Raw genomic sequence first — 18539 nt, forward strand, 5'->3', positions numbered from 1 at the left:
TACGTTTCTAATAAAACTCTAAACAAGTGGGTTTTTAGTTGAGATTTAAAGGAAGTCAGTGTTTCAGCTGTTTTACAGTTTTCTGGAAGTTTGTTCCAGATTTGTGGTGCATAGATGCTGAATGCTGCTTCTCCTCGTTTGGTTCTGGTTCTGGGGATGCAGAGCAGAACCAGAACCTCAGAGTTCTGGAAGGTTGATACAACAGCAGCAGATCTTTAATGTATTGTGGTGCTAAACCATTCAGTGATTTATAAACTAACAACAGTATTTTAAAGTCTATTCTTTGAGCTACAGGGAGCCAGTGGAGAGACTTTAAAACTGGTGTTATGTGATCTATCTTCCTGGTTTTAGTCAGAACTCCAGCAGCAGCATTCTGGATCAGCTGCAGCTGTTTGATTGATTTGTTGGACAGACCTGTGAAGACGCCGTTACAATAATCAATACGACTGAAGATAAACGCATGGATGAGTTTCTCTAGATCTGGCTGAGACATTAGTCCTTTAATCCTGGAAATGTTCTTCAGGTGATAGAAGGCCAACTTTGTAACTGTCTTTATGTGGCTCTGAATGTTAAGGTCAGAGTCCATCACTACTCCCAGGTTTCAGGCTGATCACTGGTTTTTAGTTGTAATAACTGAAGCTGTGCACTGACTCTAGATCTATAGCTCTAGATCTATAGCTCTAGATCTATAACTCTAGATCTATGACTCTAGATCTATGACTCTAGATCTATAACTCTAGATCCTCTTTAGGTCCAAAAATTATAACTTCAGTTTTGGCCCATCCACACATTTATCTGTTCTAAGCATCTGTTCAGTGATTGGATGGGGTCAAAGGTCACCTGGTGACATCATAATGTAGAGCTGTGTGTCATTTGCTGATATTATTTCCTGTTATAACCTGAGCCAGTGGGAGCATATAGATATTGAATAAGAGGGTCCTAGGATTGAACCTTGGGGTACCCCACATGTGACCTTTGACCTCTTTGAAGAGAAGTTTCCAATTGAAACAAAGAAATCCCTGTTCTTTATGTAAGATTCAAACCAGTTAATCTCTGGACCGGAGAGTCCGACCCAACTCTCCAGTCCATTCAGTAAAATGTCCTGGTCGACACTGAGGTCCAACAGAACCAGGCCAATCTCTGTGCTGTGGTAACCATGGAAACCAGACTGGAAGGAGTCAAAGCCGTTGGTTATCGTTAGGAAGCTGTTTAAAGCCATTTAGCTTTTTCAATAACTTTGCTGATGATTGGGAGTTTGGAGATCAATAAAACTAAATCGATTTTTAACAAATTGGACTATTAAGTTATGAACAAATATGATTGAGGTTATATTAAACACTTGAATTTAATTTATTGGACAAATTGTGCCGTACTCCTTCCCCTTCATCTTCTTATTTTTTCAACAGCCGTGTTGTAGCAACACCAAAGAGCAACCTACCGTAATAAGCCTTTTAAAAAACCATCAAAATAAATGTCAAACGTGTTCTAAGTAAATTATATTTATTGATAAAATCCTATTCACATTGAAACTTTATCTCCTTTTTACTGCCATGTCTTATTTCAACATTCAGAGTTTTGTTGAACATGGAGGTTTGTGAAAAGGGGCGGAGCTTCTGGGTGAATGAACCCAACCTCTGACCCAACAGAATCATTCAAGAGTTCTGGTAAATTTCTGACCCAACAGCTTCTCCCCAGAGATTGGGTTATGAAAGTAAGCCAGCATTTTTACTGTCAACCTACCAATAATTTTTAAAATGTAGTCAATAAATGCCTGCATATGAATGAATGAATGAATGAATGAGTGCAGCAGATGTTTTCTGTTATTGATGATCAATACTTTGATCAAAATGTCAGCTGATCCATTTCTGTCTTTAGACTGACATTTTGTTTGTTGCAGTTTGAAAAATAAAATAAATTTGTAGTAAACGTTTCCTTAAGTTTGTTGCCATAGAAACCAGGAGTTGCCGTATAATAAACTTTTTCTAGAGAAAATGAAGGAATAATTCACAATAATTGATTTGATTTCTTTTCTTTCTGCCCCAGAATGTTTCTGTGCTGTGAAAACATCCCAGATTGTTTTGTTTCAGGAAAGTGAAGCGATGAAGATCCTTGGGAACGAGAAGTTTCAGGCCCAGCAGTACGCAGAAGCTCTGACGTTTTACACCAACGCCATCAAATGCTAGTGAGTTTCTGGTGCCAACGATGAAACGATGTTTCCAAACCAGTAACCTCACAATGCTTTCTCTCAATACTTCTTATAAAAGTTCTTCAAAACTAAAAGAACAAAAGTAAAAGTTTCATTGGTGTCCATGTTTTTGGTTTTAGGAGAAGTTTTTATTTGCTGAATCAATCTAAAGTCACTTTAAGTCATTTTGTGATTTCAGTTTTAAACCAGAAAATATAAAAATGCTGAAAACATTTCTACTGGTAATAAAACCAGTTTGAACTGTATTTTGTGTCCTGAATGTGATCATTTTGTGCTCCTTGTTTCAGTCCTGATAATCACATCCTGTACGGGAACAGAGCGCTGTGCTACATCAAGCAGAAGGAATATCTGTGAGTAAAGTCAACCATCGCTGCAAAAACTTTGGATTTATGCAAAATAATAATTTTCTTAGTTTCATCTGGTCATTATTTTACATGATCTGCATGTAATAAAAACTCTCTACCATATATCTTAAGTTTATCTTTGTATAAATGTGTATATTTTTTTATTTAATATTATTTTCTTGTTGCAGAAAAGCAGCAGGAGATGGAAAACGTGCCGTTCTGATCGACCCGCTCTGGGCGAAGGTACAATCCAGCTGAACTGCTTAGGGTTTCCTAATCAATAATTCATATTATGTAAATATGCTTCAATATGTTTTTCATGTTTTTTGTCTGTTTTATTGGTTGGGTTAGTGTCTTTTTTTTTTCTTCAGGGTTTCTGCTTGGTAGTAAAAGGTAATAAATTAATGAGCTCAAATTAAGGCAGTTAAAGGTAGTAAGAAGTAACTAAAGGTAGTAAATTTTCCCTTCAAAATATTTGTAGTTTTCCATTGATGCTCGCTTGTTGTTTAAAGTTTGTTTTACCAGAATCTGTATAAAAATGATAACTCTGGTACTGGCAGGACCTGGGCCGTCCCTGATGGACTCCAAGCTGCTGTGCTCATGCGTAATGTTGGAACCGCCTAACGTGTTGAGACTAGCCAGTCATTTTGCTCTTCGCCGTGGGAAAATCTAAGTTTTCAGGCGCGGGGAGCTGCAGACAGGCAGCGGACGTGGCTGCCTGTAAAGCATGTGAGGTTTTGGTCAAGTTAAAGTCACAGTTAGACCTTCAAGTTAGTGGGATAAAGTTTCCATGAGCCGTCGTCTAACATGGGTCAGTGAGCCGACTGCAGATTCTCACAGATTATCAAGCTAGAAAAAGTTTGATCTGCCCATTTAGATTTCAGCCAGTGCCATATTTTTGACTGAAATGTTGCTAAATGTAGAAAGAAAGTCTGTGAGTTGGTAACGGTGGGGTCACTATTGGTAACTACAAGCTTGGAGACCCGACCCGGTGGGTCGGTCAGTCAAACCTCCCACTGCAGAGCAGCAGGACAGAGATGATTTATAGACCTTTACTGACTAGATCAGAGGAAGAGATTCACCTAAATATCCACCCATCTCCCAAGATTGAGAAAATCGGCACAATTTTGCGTTGGTAGTAAAAATATTGTAGAGGTAGTGAAAAGTAGTAAATTTATCTCTGAGTCCCGTATAAATCCTGTTTCTTTCCTTTTTTCCCGTGTTTTAGCGATGTTTTATTGGCGATCATTTATCGGTTGGATTTAGTTTTTTTTTTCCTGGATTCTTTTAGAGCTGTTTTATGGGTTGGATTTCAGGTTTTTTGGTGACATTTGTTTGGACTTTGCTGCAGTGTTTTTTCTCTCCTGAGGTTTTTGCTACTGCCCCCTACAGGGCCACTACCGGTACTGCGAGGCGCTGTTCTGTCTCGGGGCCATGGACCTGGCGTTGGAGGCCAACAGCACCGCCCGGTGGCTGTGCAGAGAAAACCCAGAGGGACTCAGAGATCTGGACCAGCAGTACCTAAAGTTCAGGCCGGAGCCGCCGCCTGGTACCGATCCAACTTGTTTCTACCAGCTGGGAGTTCTGGGCCCAAGCCACAAGTGGCTTTCTTTTCCAGCCTTTATTTGTGTTTTATTGTTTGATTGGTGAATGGCAGCAGGAAGTGAGTCAGCTCCTGCCTGCTGTTGCTTCCTGTTTGTGAAAGTGAAACTCACGCTGCTCTGCTTTTCCTGCAGCTGAGCTGCCGCAGAGGCCTCACAGGTTCGTCCGTTGGCCTTTTTACTGACACAGTAACTAATAATAATCGTTGTCAGTCGTTAACTGTGGGCTTGTTTTGAACGCGTTGCAGCTTTAAGGTTGGGCTGGTGAAGAAAATCCCTCAGCCGACAAAAACAGGCGGTAAAAATAATCCGACCAGGAGCTCAGCTGCGAAGGTGAGTCACGTTTGTTTTGCTTTTGCAGCCTCAGGTTTCATTTTATGTTTTAGCTGTAAGGTCATGTTTTCCTTCAGTTTTTAAGTGTTTTTTAGCAATATTTCTCATTTTATTTTAATCAGTTTCTGCTTTTTTCGGGAGTTCATTAATATTTAAGCTAGATTTAAAAATGTGAAACCAAAGGAGGTTGTTTTGAGTCTGTGTTTGTTCTCAGTTTTAGTCAGGACTGCGGAGTGTTTGTGTTTTTTTTGTCTGGCTGTAATTCATGTTGATCATTAATTTGTGTTTTTAGGTCATCGAGACGAAAACGGACAAAAAGACAGGTTAGTTTTGTTTTCCAGTTTAAATAATTTGGTGTTGAGTTTATTTCATGTTATTAAATATTCACATTAATACTAAAGAATCAGCTGTTTAATTTTAAGCCACAAGTACAGAAAGTTTGATATTTCCTCTTTTGGGCTCCAACAGGGGAATTGAATCAATCAGAGGAAAATACTAGTCGATTATCTGAGCTCTGATGGAAACATCACATCAGCCCAAATAAAAATCATTTTAATGCAGAACGCTCACCCTGATGCTGAATGCATGGAGGTTCCAAACACCCGGCTCCCTCCTCACCAGTGGCCGTCGGCGACTGTCGGCGGTCTGTCCTTGATTTGGGCCAAAAATACTTTCATCATCCAAACGACTGAATGTCTGAACTCTGACTTTAATTCTCGTGTGTAAAATTAGAAATGTAAATTTTTCTGACCAAAAATGAATTCAAACCGGCCTTACTTTGTATAGAACGGTTGCCTTGGCAACCATTTTCCTAAGAACTTGAAAATAAACAGGAAGGAATATTTTCAACAAGGAGCTCTGTGATTGGTCGGCAGCGTTCTCATCCTGGTTTCCTGGCGACAAAACAAACCCGAGGAAACACGGGTGGGTTTTACGTGTCGTATGTTTTAATGACATCTGTGTTTTAATCTCTTGGATCTCTGAAGCGCCGTCCGACCCGGAGGGACGACTCAAAGACCCCAGAACGTCCAGAAGGTCAGTGAGGTCACGCCAGGGTCTTCCTCCTGTTTAGTGAAAATCTTTGTAAAGATGGTTCCTTCCCTTTAAACACAGGATGATATCAGAGAGCAAAACTGCCTTCTTACTTTGACTAGACCATATGTAATTTCAGTACAGGGTTATAGTTGGACATGTAGGGTTGACTGACAAGTTTCCCATGGAGTCTAGAAAACCAGAAACAGAATGTCTCCTTCCTTCCTCCATCTCTAGAAAGCTCACTCTGCTAAGCATAACGGAGGCGTATCCTGTAGAGCATAGAACCCTGTAGTACCTTGTAGAACCCTGTAGTACCTTGTAGAACCTTGTAGAACCCTGTAGTACCTTGTAGAACCCTGTAGAACCCTGTAGTACCTTGTAGAACCCTGTAGAACCCTGTAGTACCTTGTAGAACCCTGTAGAACCCTGTAGTACCTTGTAGAACCCTGTAGTACCCTGTAGTACCTTGTAGAACCCTGTAGTACCTTGTAGAACCCTGTAGTTCTACAAGGTAGAACTACAGGGTACCGGGTACCCTGTACCCTGTAGGTACTACAGGGTTCTGTAGTACCTACAGGGTACTACAGAACCCTGTAGTACCTTGTAGTACCCTGTAGAAACCTGTAGTACCTTGTAGAACCCTGTAGTACCTTGTAGAACCCTGTAGAACCTTGTAGAACCCTGTAGAACCCTGTAGTACCTGACTGTAGTACTGACGGTCTGTGAAACTCTGCCTCTCCTCTTTCTGCAGTGAGCGCGACGACCTCAGCGGCTCGAAGGTCAAGTCAAAGAGCCAAAGCGAAACACAGAAAGCGGTGAGTCTTTCCTCCTGTCAGCTCCTTCCATCATCCTGGGTTTCTCCGTCTCTGACCCGCTGCGTTTGGATCCATCAGAACCAGAACCAGAAGATGGCCGACGGCAAAGCAGATTTATGCAAGGAGCTGCGGTTTCTGGTGCAGGAGGCCCACAGCGCGCTGTCGGACCTGCGCAGCCGCAACGCAGAGCAGGCCTTCAGTCAGGCGCTGGGGCTGCTGGAGGCCGTCCTGCCCAAGGTAACAAACTACCGAACGTCTGGTGACGCGTAGTTTATCTGTACGGGAACTAGTTGATTCTCTACTCTGCAATACCTTTTTTTGGTGTCCAGTTGCAATCACCTGATAAAACAGATTTCTCCAAGGAAATGAAAGTGAGCTAAGTGAGTTCCTCAGGCAGCTCCAGTTGTATAAAAATGTAAATAATTTACCAAAGAGAAACAGAAAATTCCAGTAAAGGATTCTGGAACAGGGGCCTTGTGCAGCACAGTGGTTAGCGCGGTGGTGCAGTGGTTAGCGTGGCGCGCTTAGAGAGACTGTAGCCCGGGTATCTGGAGTCCGACTCCCGTCCTCTGTCCACTGTTCCAGGCCTCTCTCCTCTCTGTCCCCTTCCTGTCGGATTGCTGTCAAATAAAAGCAACTAGTGCTGAAAAACTCTTAATAAAAGACGGTCAGGGTGATGCGATGAGGGACAGCGTGTCGCGATGCGGGTCAGGGTGATGCGATGAGGGTCAGGGTGATGCGATGAGGGTTAGGGTGATGCGATGAGGGTCAGGGTGATGCGATGAGGGACATGTGGGACAGCGCGTCGCGATGTCGGCCTTCTGTATTCATCCAACTGATTGGCTTCAGCCTGCTATTGAAGCTTCTAGAAAATACGTCTAAAATACTGTCCAACATCTGGAAACAGTCCAGCCTTCACTCCGAGGGCCTGATGCAGCCGATCTCTGCCGCCGCCTGCATGTTGGTTCAGAGAGCCTCTGCTGATTAGCTGACCCAAACCCGTCCTGCTGGGTTCAACTGTGACCAAACGGGATCCGGTCATGATCGGTTTGGTTTGTGATGTTCCACTCTGGTCAGTGAGATAATTTAACTGGTACATTTTTTTCAACCTGCTCACTCCAGTTGACTAGTTGACGATTATTTGAATTATTGCTTAATTGTGATTGATCCGTTTCAGTGACTACTTGATGCATCTGAATGTTTTTCTCAGAAACTGGGACTTTCCTCTCTGGATGTTCTGCTGCTGCTGTTCGGTCGAGCTTTGGCCTTGATAGAAATCGGACAGCCGGAGGTGAGTCGCCCAGAGGAACTGGTTTGGATCATATTTCATTAAAATGTTTTAAATGAAAAACAGCCAACCTGACGAAACACAAATAGATGTGGAAAAAAAAGCCATCCAGAAAATGATCAGTTTGTGTTGAATTAAGCAGCCAGAGATTAATGCCTGACTAGAACTAGTCTGGCAACACGAAGTAGACAAAAACAGCACATCGACAGAACAGCTTGGAAACACAATGAGCCAAGTCCTTCAGGCTGCAAAGGCTTACAGTGATTTTGTAATTATCATGCAGTTTATAAACACACAATTTATCACCATAGATGCCCGAGTTGTTTTTTTAGAAACATTCAATTCAGAAATGTAAAATTTCATCGTAACTTGTATCATCCAGGCATCTCCAAAGAGTCAGGCTGCAGCAGCAGTCAGTGCAGGGAATCTGAAGGGGCCTCTGACTGAAGACTGTTGCTGTTTAAACTAGGGATGCTCCGTTACCGATCAGCCATGAGGCCGATTTCTGCCGATCACCTGGATTTTTCCGGGTTAGTTCTAAATGATGTTATGTTATCTGGTAATAAATTGACCTAATTTAGACATAACAGACATTTTTACTACATCTCTAAAACCAGTTCCAGTCTCTGCTGTGAGAGTTCAGTCTGGAGGTTCAGCGGCTCCGTCTGAAATATCTCCACCAGTAGCAGCGGTCCAACAGAACCGGCGTCTCGCTCCGCAGATCCAAGACTTGAATTATTGTTCGGCTTTCTGACCGTGTTGGTACCAGCGCTGCTCTACCTGCTGTCTGGACCCGGATGTCTTTAGTTCCTGCGTTGAGCCTCCATGCATCAAGTGTTTGTTTTTTAAATGTCCTATTACATTCGTTGTGACGTGCTTCACCATCGAGGTCATTTCCTGTTGCAACACACAAACGTCTCCGTTCACTGTGAGCGTTAAAGCTCCTCAGTTCAGAGTTTGATGCTGCGCAGCCAGAAGGAAACAGCTGCAGGCTGAGAAGAGAAACAGGTGATCGGATATGGTGATCGGCAACAAGAGACGGTGATCGATCACCGATCATACACCTTTTCACGAAAATCGACCCATTATGATCGGCGGCCGGCCGATCGATCGGCTCACCTCTAGTTTGAAGGTTTTCCGTCTTCACAGCGTCGAGAACCAGAGGGAATAAATGTCCAATCAGAGCGACGGCAGCCTGAGCGCCGCAACTGTGTAACAACGTAACCCTTAAAATTTAAACCTCTGAGGAAATGTTTTCTCTCAGTCCCAGATTAGCTGGTCTGTCAGCTCCTACTTTCTGTCATTTCTGTGCGTTTATAAACCTTTTTCTTGATGATTGTTGCTGCAGGAACTGGCAGAAGCAGAGAAACTCTTGGAGAGGATGAAATCGTTTGAAGAGCGAACATTCCAGTGTCTGGTTTATTACGCCATCGGCAGAGTGTTTCTACGAGAAAACCGGTACGTTTGCTGTACAAAATTTACCTTTTGCACATTTTTGGTCCTAAATTTTAGTTTCCGTTTCCAAAACGACACCCAGCTGATTTCTGGCAATAAGTTGCTATTTGTTCTGATAAATCGCTTTGACCGGCACAACCCTGTTGCCTAGCAACCCAGCTGATCTCCAGCATTTGGTCAGCTGGTTTTCCTGCTGTACAATGGCTGCTGGAAAAGACAGGCAGCTCCACTACCCGAAATCAGATTTTCTGAGAATGATTTGGTGTAATAAATGTGGTGATCAGGTTTTGTCTAGACCGTTCCAGGAAGTGTCTCCTGTATCCTCATTTCTTGCTCTCCAGCTGTGTCTCTTCCTGTTTTGCAGGTTTAAAGTTGCCTTGCAGCAGTTTTCAGATTCGCTGCAGATGGTGAAGAATCAAATTACGCCAGGTAAACTCACCTGGCCGTTAACCAAAGAGATTGTTAAAGAAACACAAGCAGACAGTTTCAAGGTTGGTGCGTCCTGAATGATCTCGAATGTGTAGCGGTGAGGAAAGTCCTGAATCATCCCGTTTGTTTCAGGAGATGCTTGAGAAATCGATAGAGTTGTGTAGATTTCCCCCCGCCCCTGACGCCGTCTGTCGTCTTGAAAAATGTCTTTGCCCTCTAAAAGCTGAGATCTATTTCACTGATCCAGATTTTAAGGTAAGCAGCGGCTCATTTCTGTGGTCGGGAGCAAAACGCGTCGAGTTTTGAACGAGAAGCTTGTTGTTTCAGGGCTACATTCAGATATGCTGCTGTCAGAGCTGCAAGGTTGAATTTCACATCAGCTGCTGGAAGAGCCTAAAGTCTACCAAGTTCAGTGAAAAGAATGAAAAGGTTTGCTTTTCATTCCTCTTTCCTGCAGATTTGATTCCCTGACATGGAGATAAATGTGTGTTTGTGTCTCAGGATGTCCTGAATGAGGCGTGTTTGACTCCCGACTGTCTGGGTAAAATCTGCTCTATACGAATCTTCGGTCCTACGGGTTTGGTGAAATGCAAGGTGAGAAACCATCCAGAGGAGCGTCGCTGCCATCGGCGGGTCAGCGCTGACCGCTTTGCTTTGTGCTTTCAGTTTGAAACGACGATCATGAAACCGGAGCTCCTGAAAAAACCTCGAGTTAATCAGAAAGCCACCAGGTGAGGCGGCTGAAGTCCAACATGAGTTCTCTTCAGAAAACCAGAGAAATGATTAAAAAATGACTCTTAATACTTTCTTACAAAGAAGATACTTTGAATTTTTAATCAATTAATTAATTAATCAACATTTTTAATGAAATGCTTTAAAACATTTTGCCGGCGGTTGTCGTGTAGTGAGAATTAGTTTTGGAGCTTAATTACTGCTGAATATTTGTGTCATCAGGGTATTAATAGGCCTGAAGTGATTAATTAGATTGATCAATTAATCGATAGTTGAAATAATCAATTAATTTGGCAATCGCTTAATCATTAACTGGAGTAAACAGACTCAAAAATTATATGCAAATTTAGTTTTTAGGATAAATTAAAATATTTAGACGAGACGTGAGCCAATCGGCCGGCCGTCAATCCTAATCGTTGGATTTCTGTATGATCGGTGATCGATCACAGTCTCTTGTTGCCAATCACCAAAGCCAATCACCAAAGCCAATCACCAAAGCCAATCACCAAAGCCAATCACCAAAGCCAATCACCAAAGCCAATCACCAAAGCCAACCCCCTGTATCTCATTCTCAGGCCCAGCGTTACTCAGCTAGCCAGCCTCTCAGATAGTCTTGATTTCGTAACTCAGGATTGTTTATTTTGATGCAACCTGTTTCCTTTTTCACTTGACATTATTTGATATAGGTAATGATTGGTGATCAGAGCATCCCTAGTTTAGACACTCTAGTCTGGAAATGTTTTGGTTAAAACTCATCAGACTCACTTAAACAATGCTGCACTTTAGCCAATAAAATGTTTAATTAAAATGGAATTTAATAGTTTAATTACATCTTTTAAAGTATTTCTAATGTTGTATAAAAGAGGAGACGGTGGTTAAATGGCAGATCTATAGATTGCGTCCATTTTTATTCAGTCGATTGATCTATTGCTAAAGTCATTGTTGGTTGGCGCTGTGTTAAAGGGTAACCAATGAGTCTCTGTTTTTGTTGCCAGTGTGAAGAAGTTAAAGTCCAAAGAGGATCAGAAGCAGAAGAGGAAACAGTTCAAACAGACGTTTAAGGATCAGAAAACCAACAGCCACGAAATCCTGCAGAAAAAAGACGACTCAGGATCACCGAGTCAGCAGAAAGGTCTGCTTCATTCAAACATGTCTAATAAGTCAGAAATATAGGTATTGGCTTATTTAAGCTAAAAGGCTAATGCTAATGACCTGCCTAGTTTTGCAAGGCAGTTCCCTAACCTGAGAAAAAAAGATAATGCAGAATAATATTGCACCACTTGCAGCAGTGCACTAACTTTAGAGCAATATTGAGGCTTTCATTTTGAAATTTTTGTTAATCTTCATTACAAAGGTCCAAACTAATGCCATGTGTAACAGTGATTGAGTTAAATCGGTACTATAATGCTCAAAACACAAGTAGTTCTAAATGGCAGCTCCTCCTCAGTTTCCACTGATTCCCCACCTTAGAACTACAGTGATGCGTATTTGTAGTCCTAAGCCGCATTTTCAGTAAGCTTCATCTTAAATGGCCACACTAATTCAATGTGCAACAGTTCTGTGGATAAACCAGTCAAATAAACTTTATTAACTTTATTAACCTAAACCCAGTCAGTTCGTTACTCACCAACTCCCTCAGAGTGTGAAAACGTTGCAGGCCTGTTAGGAAAAACAATGAGTTTAAATCCCGTAGGAAAACATGGAGAGTTGCATTTCTCTGTTCCTCTCCCCGACTTCTGTAGCTGAACACGTTGTGCTGAAGCGAAGCTCCCTCTCTCTCAACCAATCTGAGTTATGCTCCAGAGACAGTCTCTGCACCTGGGGACGTTGCTATGGTAATTAACGGTCAGTGCTCAGTGATGAGTCATCATGCTGCAGACAATTGTGTGTTTTGCTGCTGAAAATGCATGACTGTATTCTGAAGCACACTGACAGAAAACCGTACGTCATACAAAAAAAATCGAAGACATTTTCCCGGAGCAGACATGTGTATCAATGTTATGACCGAGTTTCATAAACCAGCTGTCTTTCTGTATCGGACCGGAACCGGCAGACAATAAACCTCCGTTGTGGTGGAAGTGATGGTCCAGTGGAACCGGCGTTAAAGATTCATTCAGGCTCATACTTCTGCTAAAGCACAGCTTTGTTTCTAATTTGAGTTTCAGTATTTGGTCTAGAACCAAACCCAGAAGAACTTTTCCCGTTTGCCGTTTTTCAGTGTCCTGTTGTGTTTCTGCTGCAGCCTGGCTGGTGTACAGAGACCGGGTTCTGCTGCAGATCAACCAGAACCTGGACCTGCTGCGGGAGGAGCAGGGCCTGCAGGTGTCGGCGCTGGTCGGCAGCCTGCGGCCCTGGCTGGAGCTGGACTGGGCCCGGGAGAACCGCCTGGCCGGCCGCCTGCTCCACTGGCAGCAGGAGCGGCTGCAGACGCTGGGCCAGGCTGTGGAGCTGCTGCTGGAGCGCAAGAACCGGGTCTGGGCCCGGGTCTTCATCCAGCAGCTCAGCGGCTGCGTGGGAATAAACGCCAAGCTGAGCAAGTGGGCGTGTCAGCTGGACAGCGCAGGTAGGACTCGGCTCGGACTGACGGGTCACGGCCAGAACCGACCAGAACCAGATCTAGTTATTAGTTATAGAGTTAGAGCACAGATTCAGTTGTTCCAGCTGTAAACCAGAGATCAAGCTGACCTCTGACCTCTGACCCTTGGGTTCCAGTGGGCCTTCTAGCTGCAGAACTTTTCCAGAACCAGAGACTAAAGTCTCAGACCAGAGAAACTCATCCAGGCGTTTGATTCCTGCAGCAGCGTCTTCACAGGTCTGATTGACAACCCAACGGTCCAGAACGCTGCTGCTGGAGTTCTGACTAGAACCAGGAGGATGGAGACACCACCCGGTTCTACACCATCTAGTTCTACATTCCTTCACTGAGACTTTAATCTGCTGGTAGTTTATAAATCACTGAACAGATTAAAGATCTGCTGCTGGACCAACCTGCTGGTTCTGGTTCTGTAGAACCTGAGGGCTTTCTAACCTTGAGGCTGAAATCTGATCAGATGAAACTGATTTCACTTCATGTCTGGATGTTTGAGTCGCTTTGGTTGCCATGTCTCTAATTGTCGTGTTTCCGGTTGCCCGTTTCTGGTTGCAGGGCTGACTGCGGCGCAGACCTTCATTGAGCGGCACTCTGAGCGCTTGGAGCAGCTGGACCTGACGGTGCTGCTGAACTTTGACCCCTTAAAACAAATGATTTTAGAGAAACTGGATACTAAACCGGATTTGTTTTGGCGCCTCGGCCTGACGGTGACGGAGTATCTAAAGCAGGCCTCGGCGCACGACGTCCGGCTTTTTATCTGGACTCTGGAGGAGCACAGACACGACTACGTTTGTTGTCACAGTATACTGGATGAATATTTTGATATGATGGGTACGTACGCCAACCTGGCAACCCACCCACTGGATTCACCAGCGTTCCTCTTTGCTCTAAAATGTTCTGTTTGCTTTTCAGATGCTCATTGTTCTGTGTTAAAAAAGTCTGAAAATGATCATGTAAGTTTTTCTAATACCTGATTTATACACCTGAACCTGACCGGGGTTTCCTCTAGTTCCCGGGGTTTCATCCTGAAATTGGACAAAATAAATTCCAGCAACAGGCAGGATGCTAGTTCAGGTCTTAATGTTGATTTAAAAAAAGTTCTGGTTTCACCGGCAGATCATTATTGATCTACTTTCGCTGTGCCGTTGCCTAGCAACCCAGTTCCACTCATAGCAAATGTTTTCCATGTTGTTATTTAGTATTCTATTAGTTGGGTTTAATGTTTAATTTGAGTTGAAGGGTTTTCATCTTTGAATGAATCTGTTCATTAAACCAGGAAAAACATAAAATCTAGAAATGAAAACAAAAGGATCCAAACATGTTTTAAACGAGACCTGCTGGGTTTGGGCTTCACTGCGACCCGCCTACTAAAATCATAAAGTATTTTGTCTGTCTGTAAAACATCACTGCTTTGCTCCGTCTTAAAAATTCAGGTTGTCATTTTTAGGTTTTTGACATCTGAGTAGTTTGTCCTTGGAGCAAAAAGTTAGTAAATCTTTTCTCATAAATTTGGGACGTGTTAAGATGGTTTTGTTTTACAAGCAAAAGTATAAATAAAATAGTTAGCTTTTGTATTTAAAAATAAAATGTGAATAGTTTATGAAGCAGGTATTCATAAAACACAAGTTTTGATTTTCTCAGCTGCAGATCATTTTATTACTGCTGAAGCCTCTGACCTGGTCAGGTGGAAACGCTCCTATAAGCTAAGCTAACTTAGCGCTGTCTCTTTCCAGATTTCTCCTACTCGAACTAAAAGTCGAGGCCGGAAAAAGAAACGAAAGGTAGATGGTCTGAAAATGTGTCGTGTTGTTGTTGTTGTTGTTGTCATGCTAAGTCGTGTCCTGCTGCTGGTTTCCTCTCAGGGTGTTTTCGGTTTGCCTCCGACCCGAGCGCTAACGCCCAGAGACGAGTGGGACCAGGACCTTTTTGAAGAAGATTCTTTGTGAGTTCAGCTCCATGGTTTTAACGAGCTGCTGGTCGTTTCACCGTTTCCATGGCGATGCTGACGCTGAACATCCCTTCCACAGATCGTTCCTTCACCCCGGTGACCCGTTTAGCGTTCCCAGCCACCTTAGAGAGCAGGTGGCTGATTTTGAGGACCAATACAGAACGGCCTATACAAAGTTTTTAGACAACCACCCCGACTCCACCAAAGAAAGTTTGTATGAGTAAGTCACTATAAAAAGCACTTTGCACACACAGCTGTAGGCTGACAGAAATACTTAAACAGATCAAATGAAAACATTTAAAGAAAATGTTCCAACATTTGGATTATTTTCCTCTGAGCTTCCAGAATTCAAATCCAATTAATCATATAATCCGATAATTTAAGAGTAAATATGATAAAATGAACGTGGAAGGTTCGGGATAGGGTTGGGTTTGGATATTTTGATATTCAAGAAAAAAATGTCATGAAATAAACTGTTGGTCTAGTTAAAGTTAGAGAACCTAAAACCCAAAAATGAGATTTTAGTCCATTTTAATATATTTTTTTTCATTTTAAGATGAACACCAATGTTATTGCATAATTTCTCCTTATTGTCAACAAAATGACACCAGATAACGAGCGAATAGAAAATAAAACTTTAAACCAGCTGAGAAACGGTTTGAAAACCGGCGGTGAGGCCAAACGTTTTTTCTGCTAATATGAAAATATTTTCACAATGAAACAAATTCTCATAGCCTGACCCTCATATTCTGTCATGGAACTCTCAGAATGCACTTTGGGAAAATGTGTTTTTTTTTTATCCGTATCGATCAGCTCTGGTTCCTTCTGGAAGGAAAAAATAAAAACCTGGAAGTCATAATGATGAGATCTAGTCATACTTGTGACTTCCTGTTGTGCTTTAATTGTAACTGGGCTTCCTGCTGTGTTTTGTTTGTTTCTTTCCCTGCCGTCGGCGCTCCGTCCTGCTGCAGGTATTTTGCCCAGATCCTGGAGGAGCACGGCCCGCTGGTGGACGAGGACCGCCTGCTGGTGGGCGAACTCGCCAACTTCCCTGCTGAGGCTCGGAGGAAGATCGCGGAGGCGGGCGGCCTGGAGAGTTTCTTGTTGGAGTCGCTGCGCTTCATAAAGATCGGGCGGCGCATCGGCCTGACCCGGCACGCCGTTGGCCCGCGGCCCGCGGCCAGCCTGGACGACCTGGACGACATCGTCGATCCGCGGCTCGATGCGGCGTCGCCTGACCCGTACATCCTGGGCGACTTCTCCGACTACCTGTCCGGATTCTGCTTCCCTGTTGCCGGACCGCAGCCGGTCCTGCCCAACCCGTACTCCTTCTACCCAGCAGGAAGTGACGCTGCGCCCGCCTGGTCGGACATCGACTGCGGCTTCATTGCCAACGGCTATGCCGAGCCTCACCTGGACACGTTGGACGATATTTATGAGCAACTGGAACGAGATCCGGCTCCTCAAAGGAGCGTTTTGTCCTCGGAGGCGAGTCGTTGCCGCAGCGACGCGGCAGTTCAGGTGAAGGCCGCCGCCGGTCCCGCCGTACCGCAGCGAGTGTTTCCCTCATGATGTTTGTTTTGCTCTGGCAGACGAGTGCGGGCGCCTTGAGCAGCGTGGCGGTGAACACAGAACGTCACGAACGCTGGGAGGCGCAGCAGGTGAGTCACGATGATAATGATCCTCCCACCTGAGCGGTGGCTCTCTGCAGCTACTCCAGAGCTGGTGTCATTCCTCTTGGCTGATGACCTCCGACCCCGCAGTCAGTGTCCAATCTATCAATAACATCCAACGCCAGAAACCCGTGATCAATATCTGTAGATATGGGAGAGTCCTGGAACCCCTCGGCATGCTGGGAGATGTAGGCAGAAACTCTATAGCTGCTCCACCTCACAGTGAGCTAAGCTAACTGCTAACTCAGACAACTCACTCACTCACTGGGTACCTAGCAACAACGTGTTGAGTAACTGTGGTTGCCTAGCAACGTGTTGCAGTATGATCCTGTCTGTCTGTTTTGGGTCAGAGGTCAGAGGTCACACTGTTCCGGTTCAACTCCAGGATCAGAAATTTCTTCAGAAACTCAAAATAACTGAATTATTAATCCAGAATTGGAGATGAATCGTTATTACTGATTTATCACATTCAAATCTTCATCTAAACATTGGAGTCATCGTCACTTCCTGAAATATGGCGGCCGGCCTCTTTGTCACTCCATCCGGTTTTCTTTTCAGTGTTTCTCTGTAGTTCTTTGTTCGACAGAATCTGTTTGCGTTCTCTTCCTGGTTTCTGACCATCTGCAGGGTGACATCATCAGGCAGGAGCGGAGCAACAGGAAGTTGCAGCAGCAAATACTGAAAACCCAAAACGGTGACAAAGTCGACCAGGGCGAGCATGACGACGTCCGGCTGATGGAGAAGGAGGTGAAAGAAATCACCACGAATATCCAGGTGAGTCTGAGGAGCTGCAGCTCCTGCATAAGGAAAGTTTAAATGTTTCTAATGTTTAAATGTTTCTAATGTTTAAATGATTCTAATGTTTAAATGTTTCTAATGTTTAAATGTTTCTAATGTTTAAATGTTTCTAATGTTTAAATGTTTCTAATGTTTAAATGTTTAAATGTTTCTAATGTTTAAATGATTCTAATGTTTAAATGTTTAAATGATTCTAATGTTTAAATGATTCCAATGTTTAAATGTTTCTAATGTTTAAATGATTCCAATGTTTAAATGATTCTAATGTTTAAATGTTTAAATGATTCTAATGTTTAAATGTTTCTAATGTTTAAATGTTTCCAATGTTTAAATGTTTAAATGTTTCTAATGTTTAAATGTTTCTAATGTTTAAATGTTTCTAATGTTTAAATGTTTCCAATGTTTAAATGTTTTGCGGAGCAGGTGACCCATAAGGAGCTGCTGATGTTCCAGCAGAAGCTGGAGGAGGAAGTGAAAAAGGACCAGAAGGAGAAGAAATCCAACCAGGAGGAGCTGAAGTCGCTGAAAACGGAGGTGGAGCACCTGGTGGAGGAGCAGGCCAGGTGAGCCGGCTGCACTGTAAAAACACCTTTTTACAGGGTTTCTGCTTGGTAGTAAAAGGTAATAAATTAATGAGCTCAAATTAAGGCAGTTAAAGGTAGTAAGAAGTAAATTTTCCCTTCAAAATATTTGTAGTTTTCCATTGATGCTCGCTTGTTGTTTAAAGTTTGTTTTACTAGAATCTGTATAAAAATGATAACTCTGGTACTGGCAGGACCTGGGCCGTCCCTGATGGACTCCAAGCTGCTGTGCTCATGCGTAATGTTGGAACCGCCTAACGTGTTGAGACTAGCCAGTCATTTTGCTCTTCGCCGTGGGAAAATCTAAGTTTTCAGGCGCGGGGAGCTGCAGACAGGCAGCGGACGTGGCTGCCTGTAAAGCATGTGAGGTTTTGGTCAAGTTAAAGTCACAGTTAGACCTTCAAGTTAGTGGGATAAAGTTTCCATGAGCCGTCGTCTAACATGGGTCAGTGAGCCGACTGCAGATTCTCACAGATTATCAAGCTAGAAAAAGTTTGATCTGCCCATTTAGATTTCAGCCAGTGCCATATTTTTGACTGAAATGTTGCTAAATGTAGAAAGAAAGTCTGTGAGTTGGTAACGGTGGGGTCACTATTGGTAACTACAAGCTTGGAGACCCGACCCGGTGGGTCGGTCAGTCAAACCTCCCACTGCAGAGCAGCAGGACAGAGATGATTTATAGACCTTTACTGACTAGATCAGAGGAAGAGA

General features: G+C 43.4%; 1 protein-coding gene across 1 annotated transcript in view; it reads left to right on the plus strand.

Moving 5' to 3' along the window:
* Window positions 1-18539, plus strand: part of ttc3 (tetratricopeptide repeat domain 3) — a 36354-nt gene that overhangs the window by 6663 nt on the left and 11152 nt on the right. The window contains exons 10-37 of the mRNA XM_044140501.1: window positions 2088-2182; window positions 2494-2556; window positions 2739-2793; window positions 3943-4099; window positions 4287-4311; window positions 4400-4484; window positions 4777-4807; window positions 5471-5519; window positions 6271-6334; window positions 6413-6571; window positions 7545-7625; window positions 8971-9080; window positions 9442-9568; window positions 9639-9761; window positions 9834-9935; window positions 10008-10100; window positions 10173-10237; window positions 11234-11370; window positions 12481-12801; window positions 13384-13659; window positions 13741-13781; window positions 14562-14609; window positions 14691-14770; window positions 14856-14996; window positions 15748-16297; window positions 16369-16437; window positions 17077-17223; window positions 17671-17810. Coding sequence (XP_043996436.1) covers window positions 2088-2182; window positions 2494-2556; window positions 2739-2793; window positions 3943-4099; window positions 4287-4311; window positions 4400-4484; window positions 4777-4807; window positions 5471-5519; window positions 6271-6334; window positions 6413-6571; window positions 7545-7625; window positions 8971-9080; window positions 9442-9568; window positions 9639-9761; window positions 9834-9935; window positions 10008-10100; window positions 10173-10237; window positions 11234-11370; window positions 12481-12801; window positions 13384-13659; window positions 13741-13781; window positions 14562-14609; window positions 14691-14770; window positions 14856-14996; window positions 15748-16297; window positions 16369-16437; window positions 17077-17223; window positions 17671-17810 — 3434 coding nt within the window. The remainder of the gene's footprint in view (window positions 1-2087; window positions 2183-2493; window positions 2557-2738; window positions 2794-3942; window positions 4100-4286; window positions 4312-4399; window positions 4485-4776; window positions 4808-5470; window positions 5520-6270; window positions 6335-6412; window positions 6572-7544; window positions 7626-8970; window positions 9081-9441; window positions 9569-9638; window positions 9762-9833; window positions 9936-10007; window positions 10101-10172; window positions 10238-11233; window positions 11371-12480; window positions 12802-13383; window positions 13660-13740; window positions 13782-14561; window positions 14610-14690; window positions 14771-14855; window positions 14997-15747; window positions 16298-16368; window positions 16438-17076; window positions 17224-17670; window positions 17811-18539) is intronic.

This window comes from Gambusia affinis, linkage group LG15 (assembly GCF_019740435.1).
Source record: "Gambusia affinis linkage group LG15, SWU_Gaff_1.0, whole genome shotgun sequence".
In the NCBI taxonomy this organism is placed as follows: domain Eukaryota; kingdom Metazoa; phylum Chordata; class Actinopteri; order Cyprinodontiformes; family Poeciliidae; genus Gambusia; species Gambusia affinis.